The sequence below is a fragment of the Lagopus muta genome, chromosome 12 (assembly GCF_023343835.1).
Source record: "Lagopus muta isolate bLagMut1 chromosome 12, bLagMut1 primary, whole genome shotgun sequence".
In the NCBI taxonomy this organism is placed as follows: Eukaryota; Metazoa; Chordata; class Aves; order Galliformes; family Phasianidae; genus Lagopus; species Lagopus muta.
In genome coordinates, this window is record NC_064444.1 from 6,982,057 (window position 1) to 7,008,210 (window position 26,154).

A 26,154-nucleotide genomic window follows, 5' to 3' on the forward strand; every position below is an offset into this window, starting at 1 on the left:
TTACCCTGAAATTGACTCTTCTGGTTGATGGATTTACTTCCCTTTTACTTTTGTGATAGCTAAAGATACTGCACTGGATATACATACATATCAGCAGGGAGTAAAAACCTGAGTAAACAAATACGTGAGAAGGAGTAACTACGCAAAAAAAAAAAAAAAAAAGGAACTGATATATTAATCCATCAGGAAATAGATGCACACTAATCCCACAACACAAATAAATACAATTAAAATGTACTAAGATTATTTCCTACTCCTTTTTCTCTCCTCACAATGTCTGCACAGGCTTAATTTCCCTTTTCATCAACTTTTTACATAGCAGTCTTTATTCTTCCCTTCCATTTTTCCAGCAAATCATATAGATATTTGGTTAAGTCCACTCTAGAGTCTAACCATCAATTCCCAGACACAGCATCTTTCAACTCACTGTTTTTGGATAATTGCAATTGCACTTAGAGGAAAACAAGTAAGTATTTATTAACATACTGCAACTTCTAAATCTGTGTACAAAAATACACAAACAGATAATTAAACATCAACAAAATATCAATAGGATTAAAATGTCAAGTTGGAACAAATCTTGATAAATCATTCTCAATAGCAATACTCTAACCACAACATCATAAGGGGAACATAAATTTAGATCATTAAAGTGCTGTTGAACAAATAAAGACACATTAATATATCCGTTAGGCATTTTTCTTACTACTAAGGGATTCTTCTATTGTGCTACAGATGAAAGCTTTGGCTAAAAAGAGATTTGAAAACATGCAAATTAACGCTATCAACATAATAAATATCTTATCCATCAAAAACTCAATGATATACTGGCATATTTTAATTGCAAGGAATCAAAATGGGTTGATATTTAGACATACATACCAACAACAGACATCTCTGGAACTGTGGCATGATAAGGACCATCAACAAACTCCGGGGCATTGTCATTGATGTCTTGAACCTTTATAATGAATTCCGAAGGAGGCTCCAGAGGTTTGTTTGTGTCCCTGTCGACTGCTTGAGCTGTTAGAGTGTACTCAGCTTTTTCCTCGCGGTCAAGCCTTTTCATTGCATGAATGTCTCCAGTCTTGTCATTGATCACAAAGATAGTTCCAGCACCATCTCCTGATAGGATATACTTGATTTTGCTGCTGCCAGGATCCAAGTCTGTATGCAACTAAAAGGTAAAATAAGCATTTTAGAGATAGAAATTACATCTGATTTTCTTTTTCTTTTTAGTTTTTTTTTTTCCCCCCCATTGGTTTAGCCATACATTTTTTCAAGCTATTCTTTTGTACTTTAATCTTAGCTCCAGTGATCCATATCTCAGCTTGAATATACAGGGAGAGTAGGGATTTGTATGCATACTAATCAAATGTGAATGCAATCACAGGCATAATTAGACTTTCTATTTAAAAAGCAGCTGTTATATATATTTTAAATCTCCATTCTAAAATTTAAATGTCTTCAAAACTATTATCAGCTAAAATGAACAAGCACAAAATGTCCTCAACCTCAGATCAACCTTAGATCAAAGGGTGAATGAAGGATTAAAAATAATACGTAGTTTAATCTAGTTGGTTACTCTAAGGTATTACTTTCATCTTGTTTTCAAGGGACTTAAAATGGCTGAACACTGGCATCTATGCAAATGTTTTGAAGGACAGCATTCCAGAATTTTAGAACTGTATCACAGGTCAGATGGTAGCTTAACTTAAAGGGTCCTATTGCTTCATCTGAAATACTTCTAAAGTAGGTTTCCAGAAATATAAGAAAAAGCCCAACATATATCTACCCATTTTCCTCAAACCATTAGAAGAAATAATACCATTACTGAGCTTTTCAAAAAACAAGGTAGGATTAAAACAACGTAAAACAGCATAAGAAAAGCAGGTATTTTTCTTTGATTTTTGCTGCTGTTGTTAGTTCAAAACCTAAAGTGAGGAACACTAGAGAAAAGACTTCCATCGATTTTCCATAGCTTCAAAGCCAAGGCCTAAATATCAGATTATCTCCAATAATTTTTAATTTGCAAGGGCAAGTGCACTAAATGGTAGACCAAATGTTTTCATGTAAATACATTTAAAAATACAATAATAATTTAAATACACAATAATAACGTTTAACTACTATTTACTGTTTAACACACGTAACATGAAAAATAAGAACAAGTGAATAATATAGCATTACATATATACATTGTTTTATCATTACTTCTCTGTACCTCACAAAAAGTATTCTAAAGGAAATACATACCACCGTTTTAGGATGGTTTCAATGTGACTTAGAACTACCACTAGACTTGTTCCTGTTTGCCTATTTTTGTGCAGATAGCTCAGCAGAAGTTGTTGCTGGCTGTGTATTTTACTCTTAAATGGAAAACGCTGGTTGCTGTTCCAGGTTGGACCTGGAAGTGTTGTCACTCGCTATACGAACTAGCATGGAGATACTAAAATTGGTGTGAAAATAAGACTTGTAGACTTGGCTACAGCCAAGCAACAAGTAGATTCTATGTTACACCACAAGCAGGCTCTGCAGATAGGTGCTCATATAAAATCATACCTGACAACTGATTGTTTAGCACCAAGAGCTAAATTTAACACATTATTACCACATCAGTATTTCAAAAAAGAATTTTTAAGCAGCAAATATGAATGACTCAGTCCAGTTCACTCTTTCTACTCACTCCACATGAATGTACACACGGACGCCACGTGACAGCTGAGTCCTCTGTTGTTTTTTCTTTCCTACTGTAGTTGCAATCAACTTTTACTTGACAACAATCAACAGAATCAAAGTTAACCAAAGTTAACACACTCTCCTGCAGACTGGTACTGCAGTTCTGTCTGCTAAGTGAGATATATTTATTAAAAAAGTCTTGAAGGTTATTGTACTTATGGGAGGGATAACGCTTGATCTAGGTAACATAAACATTTATTTCCAGGGTTCCAGAACCTGTCAAGAAGCAATCCAGAATCTGTGTTTTAAACAGGTTGTTTATACTTTAAGCATCTGTCTGATCCCTGAATAAAATCTATGTTATTAACATTGCATATGAGAGTTTTGGCAGAATATTCTTAGCTGAATTACAGTGATGTCATGTAAAAACATTGTCAGGACACACGCAGTTCAGCAAAGTAATTGGGAACACCTCCAGTTCACCCAAGTACATAAAGTGTTACAGTGAAAAACTGTATTCCGAATTTCTAAGGCAGCACTGGCTGGATAAAATAGATATTCCACATCAATATTTGAGAATGCACAAAGATCCTGCAATTTACTATCTGCTAGTAAGCAGGAGAGGCTGTCAGTATAATCTCCAGTGTAAGTTTTACTCATATTATCCAACAGAAGTTATGGTTCATAAACCAGTTCTGGGATAAATGAATGTAACGCAATAAAACCTTTGCAGCGATAGCAAGATACTAGTTGTTAAAATGAGAGAAAAAAAAAAAAAAAAGGTATATGATTAGTATTAACTGCTTCTTCTAGTAAGTTAAAGTCCTTTCAATCAAAAGAAAGAAATACACATTGCTTTTTGAAACACTACAAAATTAAGAACTAAACAAAATTAAGAATTAAACAGAAAGTGAAAGTGCTATAAACATTTCATAATGTTAAAGTTGAACCTGAGTCTGATCAGTGAAAATCAGTTTTTTACCCAAAGATTAATAGCAATTAAAAAGTTTCAGTTCTGTAATAAAAAATGAGCCATACACATGGCATTTACTGAAACCACATGCACTTGTGGTGAGTACCTGGGACGATATATTAAAAGATCTTTTTCAAGTTTTGAAGGTCTTACACCTTACTAATAAAATATTCTAATAAATGACCTCTAGAAAATCCATATTTTCAAAACAATTTCATTATTTAGATTTAAAATTAAAATGTCATCGTCTTTGTCCAAAGTTAGAATTTCACTTCGGTTCTGTGATTTAAGGCAGAAAGCATAATATATTTTAACAAGTAACATTTTCAATCTTCTACCCATTGGGAATGATAATTTACAGGCATTGTCAAGCTTCAGCAAGCTGCGTTCATGCAAAGGTTAAAGATCATTAAACACATAATTATATGAGGTTAAGGTGAATGATACAGAGACATAATGAATATGATAAATGAATATCAGTTTCTGTAGAAAAAGCCTCACAAATGCAGCAAATGTGAAGCTGCTTTTCCACACTCTAGCTTTATTTGTTGCGCCTGTGCTTGAAAGTTGACCTCCTGTTTATCAGAGCAATACTGAGAAATTAACAAGAACTTCTCTTTAAAATAAAAAGGGAAATCTACAGCTAATCCCTATGTTTCACTACTCACTAGTATCCCAAAATGAAGAGAAAATTATGTTTACTGAAAAAATTCAGTATGTTCAGAGTGAGTCAAATTCAATTCCTTTATGCGAAATTCAGTTAATTAGACTTCAAAAGAAGCAGTATCTTCTATCTCCATTGCTGCCCTGACTGTGGGACTGCAAAAATCAAACATCTTTCCCTTAAAGTAGCAGATGGAACCCCATCACCCAAATTCTGCATTGATTTATGGCAACAAGAGAGGTTTTAGACCCTCTCCTAGTGTTAATGGTTATGCAGATGCACTGTATTAATACCCAACTAATGGCTACCATGTAGCCTCAGCACAGGCTCTCTCCTAAAATATGAACTTCACTCAGAATGAGCCCTACAGACACAATTTCTAATCTCTATTACTTCCTTTGTCATTCTGTGTTATAACACAGATAATGAAGTCAGTATTAATGGCAACAGCACACCAGAATACCCACAAAACTAACATTATTTTCACTAACATTGAATGCATATCTGAAAGTACTGCCAACACGCTATTCAAATATATAATGTCTTTATAGTCTCCCATGCACATACATTAAAGGCACACATAATCACAATTAATGCAAGAGAACTGCAGAGATGAAACTCACTCGGAGAGTCTTTATAATCGTTAGACTACTCTGCAACAAAACAAAAACACAAAAATACCTTGAGAATATTACTCATATTAAATCCTCTTTTTCTACAGGTAATCATTTTATTTTCAACCACATTTTCTTAAGAAAGATGCTGTTTAAAACCAGGCACACAGCCAAGACCTTCATGCGTAGACCAAAACTACAGAAGCTTCAAGCAAGGTTCATGAAGATCTTTCACAGTTCTGGGCACACAGTGAGGTTTGAGTGCCTTCTGCAGATGGAAAATGTCTCACCTGCTCTCCGTCAGCTACCTGGCAAATCAACAGTAGCCAAAACACTCAGCACATATTCAAGCCATGTGCTCACCATCAGGAAAGTACACAACACTCTTGGGTCTGGTCCATATCCAGAATGAGCAGAACATGGCTGACTGGCCTCTGTTGTGGGATTGGGCATTTGGAGAAGTGATGCCGTGCAGAGATGCACCATCAACGGAGAGACCTGTAACCCCTATTTTCTTATATTAATAGAAAAGTTCAAATTCATCAAAAATTCACACAAGTAGGAGAAATCTATATGCTATAAAAATGCACCTGCATGTTTTTAACTAAAAAAAGAGAAGGCAGTACTATGTAGTCAAGTTTTTGTTTGAGTTTGTTAGAAAGTAATTAATTTATCCTCATATAATTACAAGGGAATTATCTCTTCCTTGTTCCAGGAGAAAAGGCATAATCTATCTATAGAACTTCATTTTAGATTTTGCATCATTTTTCTCCTAACTCAGGAGATGTTTTTAAGGGTATAATTAGAGAATCACTGATTTTCACCAGATGTAACACAGATATGCATACAACACACCTACACTATCCTAATGTTATTCCTCTGTTCCTTGCAATAAAATTCCTCATTTCTGAAGTAGGACCCATTTAGGAAACATACTTTTCGGTTTTTATCACTCTTACCCAAAACAATTATGAGCAACTCCACCATTCTCTCTCATTCATCTCTCATTCCATAAGAGCACGGAACTATTTTAGTGGATTCATTTATAAATATTAAAGCTTTCAACAACTGTAATGCACTTTACAAATTATGTACTTCTTTCTGCATCTGACTGCTCAGTCATTTTTCTAAAAATGTGAACATCATCAGGTGTTCCAGAAGGTTTTTGTGTGTTGACAAGTTCTGACTCATAACAGACAATCAGCACATTCACTGATGACTCTGATTTAAAAATAAATAAATAAATATATAATCAATCATAATTAAACTATTATAGATACCATCAATTCATTTTCATAAAATGCAGAATTAATAAATTGGACATGATGTAAACTTAACAGAATCTTCCATTCTCTCCAAGGATGGGCTGGTCCCATATTTAGTAATGGGAATTATAGCTGCACAATGGGGAAGAGGAAAACCAAAATATTCTGCATTATTATTCAGGGTAATGACAAATTGGAGCACAGGCTTGATGTACCTGACATAATGTCAGTACTTGGAACAGTTTCAGAAAGGAGACAGACATGTCCATGGATGATGAAGGTTTCATTTAAGATATGAGAATCATGTAACTTGAAGCCTCTAGAGTAACTGTCAAAATACATTGCTGCTCACACATCTCAGCTGCAGTTTCATAACCAAATTCAAAGAGAATTAAAGCAATAATATCCCTAACACTTTCATTTAAGAGTGAAATAACTGCTTTTGTCTGCCTCAGTTTCCTACTGTGTCATCTGAGAATCTTTGACTCCATATGGCTTCGTTTACATTTTGGTTTATTCTTTGTTACTGTTGTGTTTTTTTTTTTTATTCTACTGATTTGTTAATTTTGTCTCTGTTTATATTCACACTGCAACTGTGCACAAACTGCTTTTTACTGCTTATCTTTCATTATTATCTTAAAATACACTAGAGTGAACTACTGTTTATAATCTGGAGACAAAACTGAGATCTAAGAAACTGTTTGCTCTAGTTCAGTGACTGTGACCAACTGATTCCAGAAAAGAGTTGAGGAATCTGATCCTAGTCTTTCCTCGTTAGAGCACCACTGATCCTTTCCATACATCTGTCATGTATTATCTTCTTCATCAGGCTGAATTCATGATCTTTAATAAATATTTTCACTCAACATTTTGGTAGAAAAATGACAGTTCCCCTTGCTTTTACAATAGATAAAAACAGAAGAAACATACCCACCTTCAGTCTCACAAAAAGTCATGTCAGGAAAAAAAACACCAAGACCATAGAACTGCCCAAGCCATTCCTAAAGAGCTCCACATATTTATCTCCACTTCACCAAAGTACTAATTTTTAATTAAAACAGTTATGTAGTACTGATGCTGTTTAACAGAAGAATCCTGACAGGGAAACACTCTAAGAGGGAGGAAACTGTGCCCTCAGACACACAGTCTTCCCCAATCAAATATTTTTCTTCAGTGGTTGTGATGGCAACAAAGACAAGATAATCTGTTTCTTCTCTTTGCTATCTTCATTCCAGTGCATGGTCTTAGATTGATTTTTCTGTATTTATTACATACCTTGTTTCTTCTGAATCCTTATGTTAAGCCAGATGATAATGAAGGCCTTCTGTTTCCTTTGCTCTGGCCTTGGTCCTTTCCATTTGGGGATACCATCTGCCTCCCCTTCTGTCCTGAGAACACAGGCACCACATATGACCTGTGTCCCACTACAGCTTGGACTGTTGCCTTTCCTTGATGCTTTCTGCTGCAATTTAATGCCCAAGTGTCCCATGTCAAGTGGCCTTAGATGCTTGGCACCTTTTTGTAGTTGGCTTTCTGCCTAGAGTTCGTGTAATTATTTCTGAACCCAGGCTGCTGTTCCTTTCTTGAGTTCTCCAGCAGACATGCCTCCAATAAACAGGCCTTGACTTTTTAGCCCAAGTGTTTCTGATAGATGGAATCATACAATGATATTATATCACACTGCCAAATACAAATACTGCATGCAGTTTTGGTCATGTAAAACAGTTTCTCTTCTGCATCTTTACAAGGAAAAATATTACCTCTCTGTCATTTCCTACTCTTGGGGGTCAAGCACACTTATTAACAATTCCAATATTTCAGGCATTATAATTAATAGTGCTACCCATGCTTGACACTCTTTCCTCACCTCAGTGACATGGCAGTAAAACCTTTTATTCCCTTCTCCAGCTTGCCAGTCCCAGACTGAAGTTCTTACAAGTCCTGCTGCAGTTTCTGCTTCCTCTAAGATGGTGTGAGGTCTCCAAACAAGACTTCAGAAAGCTGTTCCATTTCGGTTGCTAACTCCTATTGCCAGTATATCATGTCTTGGTTCCCTTTTCTCCATACAGACAAAAGATGAGGAAGGCTATAAAAATAACGATCTGTGGGAATTTCCCATTCAAAGTGATAGCCAGAGGTTGGGCAGTTCCTATATACCAAATCCTTCTCTTTCATTCCTGCAATCATCATCCTCTTATTCACACTGTTCTAAGCTTTTCTTCCGTGTTGTTTGAGCTGTATTTTTCCTTTCCTCTTTAAAAGCTTATTATACCTTGCTAGGCTTCATTCTCAGGCAGAGTACGTTGCACTTGAGCACTAAGACCTCTTTGTGTTTTTCAAATGATTTTCTCAAGTGACTGGTAGAACGATATCTTATAATACGTACTTACTCTTAGGATTGCAGGAGACGAATAAAAAAGTTAATCACTACATACCCACAGCAGTAATTTGAAGCCTGCTTACAAAATACATCACATTAGACAAGCTATATCCTAGATCAGTGAAAGAAGAACAAACTACAGTAGGAAAGTTTGGTCAAAGGTGAATGAATATTTCTATTTATTTGTGCATATTTAAGTCGTCACGATTTTATAATCTTTCAAGACTTTGCTGTCAGCTGCTTTGACCACACTGCCTTTTGAACATGCTCAGCACACAATGATTAGCAGGATCCCAGAGATAATACGTTTAACCTGTCTTCCTTTTTAATGCAAAATTTCAAATTCATGCAGAATACATTATCTTATTTAATAACATCATAAAAAAAACTGGAAAGCATTAAAATATCATTTTGAAGGTTATTTTTCAAACTTAAGACTGCTTAGAATACTTCAGCATCTGAACATAAGGAAGTAAGTACTCTGTCTAAAACCACATGATGTGTAAAGCTGGCAGTGCAAATAGAAAGCTCTTTTCTAGCAATTGGCTGTCAAACATCCACAGAGCAGAAATACAAACATAGCTATGCAGCCAGCTTTGAGCTAAAATTGAAAACTGTTGAGAAGGTAACAGAGTGAAATGATGAGAATTGAAAAATTAAATTGTGAGTACCTACATATTGATTCTTACAAATTATCTGCTTCCATGTGATAATGTACTTATCTTTTCAGTGCACTTACAATAACCTGTGACCTGTGCACCCGGGTAAAGTATGAGCTTTTTCTCAACAAACAAACATACAAACAAAGAAATCAGGTTATTTGGAGTGTGAAAAGAAACATTGCTAGGAAATGCTACAAAGCAAGTTTCTTAAAAGATGTCAAACCAAATGATAGTTCTTCAGAGATGCTATGTTTCTAGTTACTATCATCAGAGCATTGTTTACAAGAATTAACAGATATAAGATGTGGATAATTGGATTATTTCTCCACATTCTCTCACAGCTAGATGTTCATTAGAGATAACTCATGCAGAATTACATGTTGTTTGGAAGAATTTGTTTGAAAGCAGTTACTATGATTTCATGCATTTTCACAAAAAATTGTCTTATCACTTGTGTTGCCTCCGAAGTTTCCTAATGTAATTTCTCCTATGTTTCCACCAAGTCATGCATTCATGTAATTGTCTTACAGACTGACTTATTAACGTTATCTGTCTGATGCAAACAATTTGTAACACCATTAAATTAGAAATATTCTGTAAACCAATAGAGATAGATCACAGCTTATGCCTACGTTAATTTTTTTTTCTGGAAGAACTGACAGAAGAGTGGAGAATAGAAAACATTCCTCTTGATATGCAGAAATCATCAACTGCAGTCACTGCAGTAGGGTTTTTTATGGTGATGTATCTGATTCTCTAGCAACTTTTAATGAGCCCTGCAGTTCCTTTTCTCAGTACATGTGGAGACTAAAGTATCAGTAACATTTATCACTTCTTTTTTTTTTGGCACATCAGATAACCTGAACTGTTTACAACAAGTGAAATAATAATAGTGCTAGGATTATAAGTGTGGGCAGGTTTTGGAGTATTCATATCATTTGCTGTAAACATCTAACCTGCTTGTAATTCACTGGGGTCCTGTGAACTATCAAAAAAGAAATGCTGGCTCATGATGAATACAGATAAATTGTATACAAACCAGTATCACAAAATCTGTACACATGTAACATATGTCATTCTCAAAACATCCCAAATCCATACAGGCTTAGCAGTGATTCAGGCTAGACCTTCATCCAAATTGTCCATGCTCACAGTGAAGATTACAGTTGGAGGCTGCAGAAGTCATCTGTACTAATTTAATGACAGTTGAATCACTGTTGGATTTCTCTACCCACACAAGCTTATAGCGCTCATATCACTCTGTGGGCACAGAATAGCCAAAAAATATATAGCTGTCTCCCCACACAGCTGTCCTTTGCATTTCTCCAACGGGGCATTCTATCAAAGGGTAGTTGACCAGCTATCCTGTGTTAATACCTTTAGGGGTCAATGGTGGAGAAGATGCACAATGCTCAGTTAATTGAAGTTAACAGGTAGAAGAACATATTATGATTTCTCAGGACCTCTTTTCAGCTGATGAATGGATTCCCCCACACTCAAAGAGCTGCTTATAGACATCCACCTAGAGAACACAATGCCTGGAAAAGGAATATCAAAAAAGAGAAACAGTTGCATAAGGCAGATCCTTGAAGAACTCCAAGGACTCTGCGGAGGTACTTATTGTAATGAAGAATACACACAAAAATCCTTCAAAGACCTGAGAAAGAGTTATAATATTGAGAACTGAGGTTTATAAATGATCCACATGATAACATAGATACGAAAAATGACACAGAATCCTGCTATCTTACATACACTCCTTGCTATTTATCTTAAAGAACTTTACTAACTGAGAGAAAAACCAAATGACATCTAGTTAACTGCACAGCTGACTGCTTGAGGAGTCGGTAGTCATTTACAAATAATGCTTATTAATTGCTTGTATCACAATAGCACACAGAGATTCTCGTTGGCAGTACCAGTCTGTTCTAGAGCCTGCTACAGCATACATTGGAGAAAGATCAATAGCTTTTGTTCCTCTCCCCATTTTTTCTGTAAAAGCAGTGAGGAAGAATGGACCCAGAACCCATCATTTCAGAAATGAGTTTCTGAGACACTGTCTAGTTTCTGCAATTACTACCTACAGATTTAGTATGGCTCAAAATATATGGAAAAATAAGAGTGAATTCTGAATACTAAAATATTTTAAATAGTGCTTTTTTTTTTTTTTTTTAATTTGAATGGTTTTAGAAGCTGTTCTAAGGAATAGCAACTCAGTAGGAGTCCTCTGTCTGAAATTTCCACGTACACTGGACAAAACTCTGTATTTGAAACATATATGGAGCTGCAGGGAAAGACAACACCAAAGAGTTCCACTTTAAAAAAAAAAAATACAGCACAGGTTGTGAAATGAGAAAATTAAGGCTGCTGAGTTCAACCTTGCCTTCATCCAGCTTCCAGTAACCTCCACACTTATCTTCAGGTATTTGATTAGCTTCCCAAGATCTTAACCAGATCCACTCTACATGGCTTCCCCATGCTTCTTCTCCATTATCTAAACATTTGTATGGCCTGTCCCAAAAATAACAGTGAAAAATAAAAATTTTGAAGCTTTCTAGGGAAGGGAGCAGAGACTGGTTAGGGGTTGGCCTTCCTGATGACTGGGACAGAAATTATACACCTGAGATGCTCTGCCTGACTAATGCTTGGAAACATTTTTCCACTTGATAGCCTAGCAGCACAGAAACAAAAAGCCTTGTCTCCTGTATGTTGTCCTAGGTGAGAACCTAAATCAATCACTTCTCAGCATTCTGATTTTCCAAGTTAACAAATTCCACTTAAAAATTTACCTAAACTTTGCCTGACCAGCTTTAAATAACATCTGCTGAATTTTCAGCTGGTGAGATTCTTATGGCGTGCTGTTTATGATATGTGGTTTTTCATTCATATTGTAACTCCATAATCCATAGTTAATTACAATCGGAGCTTACCACTAGCATACTTTTAAATACTTTTCTGATAACTAATACATCAGGTGTAACTGACTTTAATATAAACTAGATAAATAATAAGATTAACAATTATCTGACTGTGAGATAATAAAGCACTGAAAATAGCAAGACCTTGAAGTAAAGTAAAATATTTGAAATTATTTATCAAGCCAGTAAAGCTGCCTTTTCACATTTACCCAAGATACAGGAAATAGAATATTTTGTTTGCCTTTGGAGATGAGATCATTGGGCATGTAAATGAACACTGATGACAAAGTTAACTGGAAAGATAAGCTTCTGTACTACATTCTTCAGCAAAATATTAGAAGTATAAATGTACTACTGCTCAGTTCCTTTACAGATATTTTGACACTAAAACTGATACAGGTAACCAGCATGTCTTGCCTTAGAAAATGTTTCTATTTTTTTCTGAAACAAGCTGAGATCATGGGCAATCAAATAGCAACCACAGCATGATTAAGCCAAACCTTTTCCTCCTCCCCATACTGAAAGTTTGAAACCACGTTAAATATCTCATTACATACCACAATTGGTTTCTTAGTTTGTATACTCATATCAGGTATGCTATAGTCCCCTATCTCAGCTGTGCCAGTTTCACTAATAGGTAACTTTTCTCAAAAAGAGACAGAAGCTCACAGGAAGGGAATGCTGGAAGCCATAATCTTCTCTAAAGTGGTGCCTATCTGCTTTGGATTGTACAGCATCATGTCAGCAATGAGGCAAAACAGGAAAACCTCAAAGGCTCTGCACTTTCCTTTTTCATTATGTGCTCTGAGGAAGTATGACGTTGTGGTAGAATAGGCCAAACACTGTTTGCAAGAAAAATAAAATTAATCTGAATTTAACCCCATTCTTTTAACCAGCACAAAAATCAAGGAATCTCAACCTGACAGAGAGAACAGAAATAAAGAGAACAGCACTTCCAGGGGGATGCAATTCTTACATTTCCTATAATAGAACAGGAACTCATAGGAAAAGCAGAGTCCCTGAGAGAGCTATAAGCTCTGCTTTTGGTTCATATATTATTGATGTGCAGGTTTAAGAATCAGTTTCAAAAGTTGGAAGAAATCCAGAATGATTGAAAAATTCTTATGTTTGTCAATTGTTGTGAATACACAGATCCTGAGCAGTCCCTTACAGACGAGCTGCATTTGCAGAGATTCAGTATGCATAAGTATTGCTAGAAATCAGCATTTAAATATTAGTTCCACTTCTTTACTTGTGAACACCATGAATTTCATAAAACTAACCTGTTATTTCAAGTCTTTGTGCTTCTTAAAATTAACCTGTTACTTTCAGTCTTTGTACTCTTTTTGCTAGTGTGGTCAGCCCCTACTAAATCCAATGCTAACAGTTTAGGTGATTACTGTATTAATTTTAACCATCTCTACACCCGAACAGAATATGCAAAGCAATGAAAGATAGTGGAGAAGTTGTATATATACGGAAGAACTTCAATATAAGAGTTAAATAATTAAAAATCTGACCAATGAAGTTATGCAGATTAGGTGGTCGATGATAAAAAAGAAAATGTGAAAAATTTGCAAGAACTGTCATCTAAAGCATGCTATGCTGTTACAAGAAAAAAAACCTCATATTTCAACTTTCTTCTATCTGTTGGATACAGTCCCAGAAGGACATAGGTAGAGAAAGATAATAACCAAACCAGTTTGGAGGGCAGAAAATGAAAGAAAACATGACATAGAAATTAATCTACAATAGATGTAAATATGAAAGCAGAGAGGAAACAGAAGTATGCAAATGCCCAGTGTAAGGTTCATACAAACCACATACTGGAAAGTTATATGACAGTTAGCAATTTGAATTTTACCATAGAGAATGAAACTGAACTTCCAGATGTCGTTTTACTGATTACAAGATGGGTGGTTTTTTTCATTCAGAAGCCAGGAAAAAACCTACAACGTTGAGGAATAACTCTATGTGCTTGTGATAATATTAGCTTTATTCATTCTTCATTCGCTTGCTAAATATTTTTCCTTTCTTTTTCTTGTTCTTACCTACATATAAAGGAGGGGCTGGGTGAAAAGGCAGAATAAATGAGATTTGACAGTAACTGAATTTTTAAGCCTGTGTGGAGAAACACTAGAGAATCAGTCCCTCACCACCAAAAGGAAAGGAGATTGCTTGATGCAAAGAAGCTCATGCAAGAAATCTGAATGAGGACATTAGCATACACTCCTAAAAGGTGGGCTACAAGATGTTTGCAAAGATAACACAGATTCCAACATTTTCACTGGTTGAAGATGAGAGCTAATGAATGGATACAGAATATGAGATCAACAGAAAGCCTAAAAGAGTGTATTTTTTGCTGCTGTTGTTTCTTGGTTTTGTTTTGTTTCCGTAAGTGCTGTCTGATTTGGATCTCACAGCACCCAATAGCAAGTGTGCCTTTTGATAAGAATACTTCCAAACCTCATTTATTCTGCCTGGAATTCATTTCTTCTCACTGAAATGCTGAGTTCCTTTCTCCTCACTTCTCATCGCTAATGCTCTCTTCTGGCCTGATTCTCTTCTAGAGAATGTTAGACCAAGCAAAGAATCATCATCAAACTGGCCATGTCTTTCAGCCCAGGAGGCAATGCTGGAAATGATCATGCATCCAGCAATTCACTTGGAGCTTTTGCACATAACAATGATGGCCTTTCTTTTGTCTTCCTCAGTCAACGTAATGCTATTGGCATCTTAGTATTGATGCATGGAGATACATAAGTTACTTCACCACCTCAGGATATTACCATATTAATTAAATTGCATTGCCACACCCTTGTTAAGCAGAACTTAGTATTAATTCTCTGCCTGTGGTGGAACACAGTCAAGGAATGAAGGGTTCCAATATACAAAGCAAACCAAATATTTGAAAGTCCTCAGGACAAGTGTACAAGATCACTGAGGCCCGGCCAAAATTCTGCCTGTATTTTTTGGACAGGAGTTGAGATTCAGTGAAACTCAGCCACTGCACCTGCAGATTACTGCAAAGTTCATTTAGGAAACAAATACAGGATGAGGAAAAGAATAGTGATGCATTTTTTCCTGAATCTTTCCTGACCCAAATGCCTCTTAAGTTATTCTACATTCAACATTTATACCTGCACAGGCATTGATTTCATTTTTAAAAACAATTTACATTTTAATATGCTAAAATTATGTGAAGCAAATGTTGCCTTTTGAATTCATTCTACTCTGTACCATATTTAGAATTTTGTTTGGATATAACAAATATGTTATACCAATCCCAAAACATTTTTTGATATTCTAAAAGTTCATATTGACACAGAACTAACTTTTCTCCCCAGCTTTTCAAAAGTGAGCACGAATTGTTACTTACCTTAGAAGAAATAGTCACGTTCTAGGAGGATTTCTTATTCACTTTAAAAGCAAAATCAGCAAAATCATTCCTGCTGCCTACACAAACTCTACAGTTTAATCATTTCTTCCAACAGATATAAAGCAATTTAATTCATTTTGTTTAGCATAATTGAATTATTTTTCTTATTACTATCAGCTTCATTTGGCTTTTTCAGTGTTCAGTGCTATGACTCATTCTGTAGATACCAGGAGAACTTTATGTCATGCCTTTACTTAAAAAGCAACACAAACACAATTAAAGCATATTTACAGTGATTATATTTCAGCATACAGATCACCATATATTTTGCTCTTAGGTATACATTCCTTATTGTTCACATAATTACTATGAAGAAATAATGCAAATGAGCCTGCTGGAGACAATTATTGGACTTTCATTTTAACTTTATATCGTTATAAACAAGAATTGACATTCCACTCAGGGGTGGACAGCAAGCAACTATTTTATCGAATGCTTGAAACACTTCAAATTAACAAAATCTAAGCAACTGTTGTAATCGTTCATCTAGTACACACTGATATCTCTAAAATCAGAACTTAGGTTGTGCTTTAGAATTTTACACAGATAAAGATAACTCTGATTAGTATATCTTAACCAACTGAATTAAGTATCTTGCTTCTGTGATAAAGGACATCACATCTATAACTTGACAGCTGTCCGTACAATTTGAATAAGTAATCAGAGCAGGATGAATTAAGGCTGGAGTAAAATCCACATTTATAATACCTGCGGAGAGTACTAATCAACTTGTGTAGGTTTTAGAAAGACCTTTAATTTAAGTATCCTTTTGTAGTATACAAGGAAAGTCACTGAACTTTATCAGCGGTTGATAAACACCCCTATACTACGTTCTTCTGCATTAGTTGCCTCTCATTCCCAAGGTCAGATTTCCCCTCTGTACCAATATCAGAGGCCATCCTAGACCAATGATCTCTTGGACACGAGCACCACTGGCTCCATCAGAGTGATCTGTGAGGCAGTACAGGCACTTCCTTCAGCTGGATCTTTTTCTTCCACTCTAATTCAGTGAAGGCTGAGAAACCATTTGCAATTTTCTTCAGGAATGGAGAAATATTATTTTCAAAACACACTCTCGTCTTACATGGCACACTGTTATAAGGAAAGCCAAATTTTGGTAAATATCGAGTACTATAAGAGAGCACAGAAAAGCTAACCTGAGCCAAATGGTGCTTGCCTGAAAGCTGATGGACTGAGTTTTGGAAAGCAAAAATACAGGCTCAGACATGATATCTTCTTAGTTCTTCAAAGGTCCCTTCCTAAACTTTTTTTCCAGCTTACCTCGCACAGATTCTAGCTTGGCCCAAGTATTTTGGAATATACATTCAGGTGTACAAATACAATCGTGTGCACAGCACATCTTGTAAGTAGTTTGGAAACATTTTGCAAGCAAATGTATTGAGCTGAGTTTGCTCTTGCTATTGAAAGTCTCCAGTTCTAATTTTTGAGGCTGTTTTGAAATGACACGTTTGTGAAGCAGACTATATTTTTGCCCTTTCAATAGTGCAACCAAAAAAAGGGTATCAGCTCAACTCTGAATATGAAATTACTTCTAGCTGACTTGCAAACTATCAAAAACAGAGATAAAACAACAACAACAACAGATTAAAAGTTTAAAAAAATAAAATAAAAAAAAAAGGCTCATCATTTCAAATATAGAGAACACAGAGTATCTCATTTATGGTATGTGTGGTAAATTTTTGTCCATGCCTATGCTGAACAGAAATCCAATTTTATAATTATTCCAACATTCTAAGAATCTTTACAAATGTCTGTGCTGACAGAATTTCTCCCTGATGCTAGATTTTGATTTTTATTTTGGTAGTTTCTTTATTTTAAGCAGAGGATTAGGGAGGAACATAAAGTATATTTATATCCATGGAATAAAAAAGCATTTTTTTGCAAAACTAAAATTAAACTTGAAGGACTTTGATATGGCAGTTATTTTTGATGCTTCATTGCATTGTAAAAGTGGAAAGGAATTTTTACTTGATTCAAATATAGATTCCTTCAAGTTCTGTAGTATTTGAGTTTGAATTAAGTTAGCATTATCTTTGAAATGCCAAGAAATGCAACCACAATTTAACTGTTCAGCCAAGCAGTGTCTGTGCTTGGTTGAAGCCTTTAAGATCAAAAGCTGAGACTGATAAGATGAAACCAGCCACACCTCCAGTTACTTAGGTTCCATTCAGTCCAATCACACAACATATTTCAGATATTCTTGCGCATTTTAAAACAGTATTACTGTGGGGTAGTAATAGTAAGATTGCAGGAATATTGAGATCTCAGAGCAAAAAACCAAAAAGAAACACCCAGAACAGTGTTTCCCAGTCTCTTGTCCCCTAGAATTGTTGCTACCACAATAAATTCATCATTGTGAAATAAAAATCCCCATTTTGCTGTGTAGAATTTTCCCATAGAACAGGGGAAGTTCTTCCCAATTATCAACACAAAAGTAATGTGAAGAGAGGAACAATGTCTTTCATACATTACACCACCATTACATTCACAAGGGCTGCTCTGAAAATAATGCCTCCTGTTTTACTCTGTTGGCCCACATCATCAGAGGTACATGTTGGTGGTTTGACAGTAGGGGCTGAACCTTAAGTCAAATGTTGCTGTCATGAAAAAGGTGGCAGCAGTTTGACAAAATGATGTCTAACAAGGAAGTGGTGGTGAAGCAAAGGTGTCTCACTGAATTTCTCCGTGTGGAAAAAATGGCACTCATTGACATTCATCAACACTTGCTGAATTTTTATGGAGACCAAACAGTGGATGTTAGTATGGAATGCAGGCTCTTGTTCATCACTAGTGAAAACGGACAGCTAATGGTGATGGCTTTATTGAAATACACTGTTTTCTAGCTGAGAATTTGCTCTATTAAATAAAGTAATTGTGTTCTTTATATCTGTTGTGGTTTCCACGGAAGCAAATACAAGGCATTATTTTTGGAGCGACCTAAGCACATTTGGCTAAGATCAAGAAATGTGGCAGGCTTACACTGTGCATAAGGGAAAAGGTAAGCAGTGGCATTACCCTGCATTAAGTTCTCTCTAAGGTAGGAATTGAGATGAAATACAGGATGTGAGCTACTTTAAGTTACAGCATAGTTTGGTATACTTTCCTGGAAAAAAAATAGATTGCTGGTCCCCCTGCTCTGAATTTGAAAATGATTGGAATGAAAGACACTGGTCAAACACTTCCTTTTTAATAGTTAAAACTGCCTTGTGCACGATACCACAAAATAAGTGGAATAGGAAATGCTACATCTATCCCACTTGAGTATTCTCAAATACCAGGACAATCAAGACAGAAATGAATCTACACCATCATGCTTGCCCACAGTGACCAAACCTATTGAGTAAATGTTTTTCAGCAATGTCTGGCATAACTCAGTTCAGCTTCATCTTTCTCTCCCTGTGGATAAAAACGAACATAAACTCTAGATACGACTGGTCCTGCTGTGCCCTTACCAAAGTCAATGCAACTCCACAGTGCCAAAAAGCTATGTGACATCTTTTAATTAAAACAAATAAGCAAGGAGATGAAAATGTAAATTACAAAAAAAATTAAAAAATTAAAAAATTTTAAAAACTTTAAAAAAATCTAGTAATTCCATCTTGGTTAGAGTTTTTCTATGCAGCCACCAAAAGCACACAGGTAATTTAGTTTTTCAAACTGATTTTGCAAATAGATTAGTTGTTAATGTAAAATTGTTAAGCAAATCATTTCAGCAGAAAGCCATTCTGGGATAGTTATGGGAAGAGGTCACATATGCAAAACTAGGCTTTGCCCAATTGATTTCTAATTATAAAATCAGAGGCTCTAGAGCCTGTGGTTAATAGTCCTTCCCTTTAGCCTGAAAAAATAAACTTACAGCATGAGCTCACACACAAACACTCATACATATGAAATGCTTCTCATTGTTTTAGTAAGCAAGTATGTGTCCTGGCACTATTTCTCTCAGAATGAATCATACAATGTCTAACTGAAGGCCAACTATGGAATTAACTCTACAATGCCTCTCATGGCCAGCTGTGATACAGAAAATTGCTCCTTACAATAAAGCTACAATAATGTCCATTCTGGAGGGTGGGGAAACCATGGGCAAATTCTACAAGAGTTAAGAGTTAAAATGCTAATATTGTATAATTATATAATTTTATGTTTTCCCATGTAAAAAGATAGTGGTTAAGAATTTTACATATTTAATTAATTCATCTTTTAGCACCAAGTGCAGACTGTTTGGACATCTGAGTCTCGTCTCATTTCATCTTTGCATGAAATTGAACATTCACGGGGTGAAAGAAAGCCAAATAGCACAATTCTATTTATCAAGTGTGCTCAACATAAGGATGTTTTCTGATAGAGTGCATTCTGCATCTTCATCATAGAATAAAGACAGAATTAGTTATTATATGATGTGCAAGAGCATTTGTGCACAGGTCTACCAATCCATTTCATACAAAAGCTACATTCCGTGCACATGCATTAACTACATATTACGAACTGATGACTTCCTCTGATTTTATAATTCTTAAAACTACTAAAATGGTAATGCACTCACAAGTACTGTATATCTTTTTCTTGGGGAACTTAAATTTTGTCCTGTGTTGCGTGAGAACTCAAGTAATAAATTACTACTTCCCATGACAACAAGAGGGAAATTGAAGTCTATACAGCTTGTCATCTCCATCACTTATATTTAGAAATGAATGCATCTACTGCTTTGGCTGTTAGAATTTGTATCCTGTAATATTTGCTAAGCCTTAGTCTTCATTGTTTTTCATCTTAAAGATGTTAAAAAAATAATCACAAGAAACTGCTTTCAAAACATAATATTTTCTTCACAAATCATTACTTTCAATGCTGAGCTGGATTTTCCACTGCATTATTCCACTTACGCATCTAAGAAAGTTAACAGAGCAGAGATGACATTTTTTGTAGAAACTGGTCTTTCTTTGCTGTGCTCCAGCCCTCTTATCACCCACTCAAAGTCACGCAAAAAAATCTGGAAAGCAGTGCCATCGAGTTCAGTTCGTTTATCTGAGTATCAGGCTTTTAATCACGTATTACTAGTAGACCAGCTTGCAAGCCAGCAGTCAGATATTGTGGTGGCATCACCCACAGATGTTTCACAGAAAGTGAGACACAGGGAGTTGTCAACACACTGTGAATCAATTTATTCATTCTCACCATCCCTCCAGTCAATTTCATCCTTCAAGGTGCAAATTAGAAATACAGATGTATTTTCTGAAAAGCTTTCCAGATTCAGTTTTTCAAAAGCAAGTTAAGAACCTGTTGGCTCTCATCCAGCATAGTATCTGTTTAACACTGGAGGAATACTTCCCAGGGAGGCACATCCTGAACTTTGATGTGAACATTATGAACATGTATTTATATCAGTATGCCTCTGCAGACCCAAGTCCTAGAACTTACTACCCAAAAGTCAACACCTGACAAATGTCTTCTGACTTCCAGAGACTTCTATAAGTCTAAGAGAATGTCACTGTCCTAGAAATTTGTCAGTACTGAGGAACAGAATTTGGAGGACAGCAATAATTCAAAACTGCTGCAAGGATGAAAAAGAACTTAAGTATTTTTTAAGATAAATAGAATAGTAAAATATCTTGCACGTTTATCCAAGATAAATTCCATCCGCAATTTCATGGAACAAAAGGTCAAAGAAAACTGGAAGATGAGTCAATAAACTTTATAATAAAGTCATTATAGGTCTGTGATTTGATGAACAGTAACATCTGTTTCATATGCTCTAAGCCCTGAGTGGAACTATCCGCTTTTAATTAGTTGGTATTTCAGTGAGAACTCTTGTACATGAGTCAACAGATAAATAAGACAACAATAAATGTCTACCAGGTTTCTCACTATCCTAAAATTGAAATATTTTATTCTAACATTTTAGAATGATATAAATAACGGTGAAAGTTTAGTTTGACTGCAAGAAATTCCTAGAGGTGTGGATGCCCTATCCCTGCAGGCATTCAACACCAGACTGGATGGAGCCCTGGGCAGCCTGATGTGGGTGGCAACCCTACCAACTGCAAAGGCATTGGAACCACATGATCTTTCAAGTCTCTTCCAACCAAAGCCATCCTATGAAAAAAGATGGAATTCGCTTGCAAAATTATGCCTCACCTTGTCCTAACCATATGCAATACAAAGAACAGGTGACTAATCCCAGTAGGGTACACTTCTATTCTGGGTTGTTAGCTGAAACATTGGTTTATCGTTAAAATATATTTCAGAAGATAAAAGTAGAAGACTGAGGTTGGAAGAAGCAATGAAAATATTTCATTCATAAAATACTACCCCTTTTTATTTAGCCAAGATCGCCTGGAGCATTTCATTCCAGCTCAGAGATAGTGCTAAAATTTTTATTTATATGTATTCTTCCTTTCCAAACTTTCCAAAAATTCAGTCTGAAACAATATTACTCTGGATTCTAGAATATGACTGTAGCTGAGAAGGTATGATTTTCTATCAGCCACAATGGCAGCACTATCTCCTCATTTTCACATCCTTTATTTTAATATGCAGATAACAATGATCCATACATACATGAATATAAATACCAGAGAATTCATGTTAATCCAGACACATAAAAAATGTATAGAACTGTAGACACACAGAACTCATACACATACATATACAGCTTCAAGTTTATATCTTTAATACTATCAGTGAAAGCTTGACTTGATCTTGCAAATAGCCAGAGGATAGTGACTCCATCGAGGTTAGCATCATCCACATCCAACCACAGAATGAAAATGATGCATGCACATTTTGTCCACAGCATAAGAACAAAGTCTATTCTGACCAAGGCTCTTTCAAGAGTATGAAGAATACACGCTACAAAGGCTTTAGGCTGCTCTATGAATGACAGCTTCCTTTTGAGCTACAGAGAAACTTGTAATGGACTTTTCTGTCTCTAGGGGAACTTTTAAAGCCTAAGCAGAATTTCAATTATATTTTTCAGCTAGTATGAAATTGTTGCTCTAACACTAACTGCAGATGCTCAGATTAGATTTAAGCCATATTTTTAGAACAAAGAAGTAAAAAAAAAACACAACAAAAACCAACAGTTTTTCTGTAGCTTTTATCCAAATTTATAGTGCAGTACATGCAGCTGGTTGACTTGCTGCTAATATGGTACTTTTCAGGGCTTTTAACACACTTAACTGATTGTTTGTTCAAGGCATATGGTTTGAATCAGCTGGGCAGTGCACAGTACAGCTGGCAAACTGGATATCAAAATCTGGCAATAAGCCTTAGAATTATGTGTCACTATGTATCAATTTTTCCTGAATTTTCTGTGACAATTTATACTGTTTTAGTGTAAATTTGAAGTTACTTCACATTCTACCATAAATGCCATTGCTGCTTCCACTGTTAAAACAAGTGGATGTAGCAGACCCATGCTGTGGAGGAACAATGTTAAGTGCAAAGGCTTTTTTCGTCAGGCAAAAAAAATCACAAAAGTTTGTATTAAATGATCTCAATATTTTCAAAATGGGGAAAGGATCATTTTTTTCTGGTACAAAGATTGGGAAACAGTGACAGGTGCTGTTCCAAGAACACATTCATTTCAAATCAAGCAAAAAATTGGAATTTTTTGGCAGTATGTCCTGTTCTCACTATTGCCTCCCATAACTGAAGTTAAATGTTTTCAGCCTCAGCTGTGACATTCAGAAAGGTCTAACAAAAATCTCCAACAGTATCTGAATATAATTTTTGTATTATTTAATAAATGAAGCATCATTTTTAGACTCTCAGCATAATGAACTCTCATTTGCACTGAGAAGATTCATAAATTCACACTGTTAGGAATTGTTTTCATCAGAAATGAGCCAGCCTCCCATGGTGTCCATCCTGCAGTTCAGAACTGGAATATATTCTGGCTGTGTCTGCAAGTCACCAGCGTTCAGTTATTATCACTGAGTTTGCATTACTGCTGCTTGAAAAGCCAATCTAGATACTGATGATGACACTCTCATCTCAGGGTACATACAACCATATATTTCTGAGCATATATTCCCAATTTTTCAGGGAAGTATCACACTTCTGTGCTACATAAGCTCAACATAATGAATTAAGATAAATACTAAGAGAAATAGAGAAGCAGAAAGTTCCCTGCCAGAAACATGCGCAGCTATATGAAAAAACCGTATGTGTTATAATGCACAAGCTTTACCGACTCAAATAGCTCTTCAAGAACAATGCACTTTTCTAGTAAAATAAATAAAATAGCACATAGCCTATTTTCACCACAAATATGAACCTCCTGAATTTAAAAAGAATCTAGTTTTCAGAAATTCCTATCTCCAACAGTAAAAATCTCATTAATTTGTGAGATTCATTAACATCTGAAATAGCATCGATTAGATGGACAACTTTTAAAAATACATTTCAGTAAGTAACAAAAGTTTTGGAGTCTTCCTTTTTTGAAATTTTTATAATTCCTTCTTCCCATTGCCTAACCAGTACGAATGAGAATACTGTAAAAGAAGAGGTCAACACAAACACTGTACTAGAACCAACTGAAAGCAAGTGGTAAAAAGAAGAATTTTTATCTGTTTACTTACTCGAGTCTCTCAAACTTCAGATTCCTTATCAGCATAAAGGAATACAAAATGAGTGAAAAGTCTGATGAAAAAAGGTTGTGTATTCTTATAGCAGAAGTACAGCTGTTAAGTTCATGAACCTTTTGAAGATGATCCAGTGAATAATGAATACAATGTGCAGAAAGACGCTTCCATATGACGAAAAAAAAATCCTACCATAATAGAAATGTCAAATATATTGAACTGAAGTTTGTAGAAGTTCATTTCAGCAAGAGTGAAGCACGATAAAGTTGGAAGAGATATATAGAACCATTTCTCTATCAGCAAATGATACAGTGTGCCGGTACAAGTTTGTGGAGAAGCTCTTGAGAGAGATGGTATGGCATATGTTCTGGCAAGTGTATGCCACACCTCCAACTCTATTGCTGTGGCATTTAGAGGTGCACTCTAAGGCTGCTTTTTCTTTATTCTTAAACTGTATTTTTAAAAATGAATGCATCATCAAGCCCTACGGCTTGACAAATTGTACCAACATGCACTCCCTTACCTGAAAGGCCTGATTTACAGGCACAATCTGAAGTATATATAAGCTTAGCAAGAGCAACTGAAACACTGAATAACATTAAAAGCAACTACACGCAAAATGGAATGAAGTATGGTTTAGGGAACACGGAGAGGAAAACAGGGAATGTCAGAGGTCACATAACCTACAAAGAAGTGCCAGAAGAGGATTAGAAAATTTTATTTCTTAAGAGGCTCACAGGTCAATTACCTACAGGATCATTTCAGGTCCAGCATTAACACAGTAGTTAGCGATGACTTCTTAGATTGCCAAAGAGGCTTAGCAATCTATCCACAGCTTTAGGCAACTGTATCTAAACTGTATCTGTAGCCTTGAAACAACTAAGTGCCTTTTCTCAGGTCTCTATAAAAGCTGACAATCCTCCGTTTTCACGGGTTTCAGCCTTCCACATCACTTAGGATATAAAAATAGACACCCTCTCACAGAAGCCCATCTGACAGGATCCTGCAGCCGACTTGCAGAGAGCACGGGAAACATACTGCCAATTTCCTCATCCCACATTTTACTCGCACTATTAGGCAGGTATTTCAAAATGTTCTGCCCCTAAGATCAGAAGAGCAAAGCACATTTTTTATCCTTTTAAATTCCCTTCCTCACAGTTACACCATTTCTCCTTTTGCTTGATTTTTACTATGTTCACCGATGCTGAATTTTTTATGAAAGGGGAAGAACTTTAAAGATGACCCACATCAACCTATCAAGACTCCCCAAAGTACGGCCTCCTCTCTTTTGGAGGAAGAGTACCAGCCTGAGCTAAGAGCCTACTGCAATCAAGGCCCTTTCCTGGCTCTGCACAAGGGGTACTTTCTGCCTGGGCTGAAGTTCCAGGCATAGCCAGGTGGTTTGATCTATCATTGGATACACACATATCCAACAAATTAGCAGAACTATTAGTCAAGTTAGCTCATCTCCACTGGTTTTTACTGAAGTTAAAATCATAACTTTTGTATTGAGGTTAGTAGGTTTTTTTGTTTGCTTGTTTGTCTTTGTTTTTGTTTTTTTCTCCCACCATATTTACACCAGATTTAAAAAGAAAATTGCTGAATATTCCATGGCCAAGAATATTCCTTTAATTAAGATCTTAATGACCAACATAAGCTGAATGTTGCATTTAAAGTTGCAACTAGCATCAAGCCAAACTTTTAAACTAGAACAGAAAGATAAGAAGTTTCACTGTGAAGGGCCTAGCAGCTCCTTTAAAACACACACTGTAAAAATGGCAGCTGCTTTGCTGGATTAGACACCACCAGAGCCATAAATAAATTGTTTACAGCTAAAAAGTTGTGTCGTCTTTTCCTGGGTTTTGTAATTAGAAAGGTCCTTTGTACTGAAATGAGTGAGAATAGAAATGAAAATGTTCAACTCCACAACAAAAATAGTCTGAAAGCTTTGGTT

General features: G+C 35.8%; 1 protein-coding gene across 2 annotated transcripts in view; it reads right to left on the minus strand.

The window, feature by feature from the left end:
* The window catches only part of CDH8 (cadherin 8), a 140,523-nt gene that overhangs the window by 86,484 nt on the left and 27,885 nt on the right, over window positions 1-26,154 (minus strand). For both annotated transcript variants that reach the window (XM_048958773.1, XM_048958774.1), the window contains exon 4: window positions 883-1,177. In XM_048958773.1, the coding sequence (XP_048814730.1) occupies window positions 883-1,177 (295 nt within the window). The remainder of the gene's footprint in view (window positions 1-882; window positions 1,178-26,154) is intronic.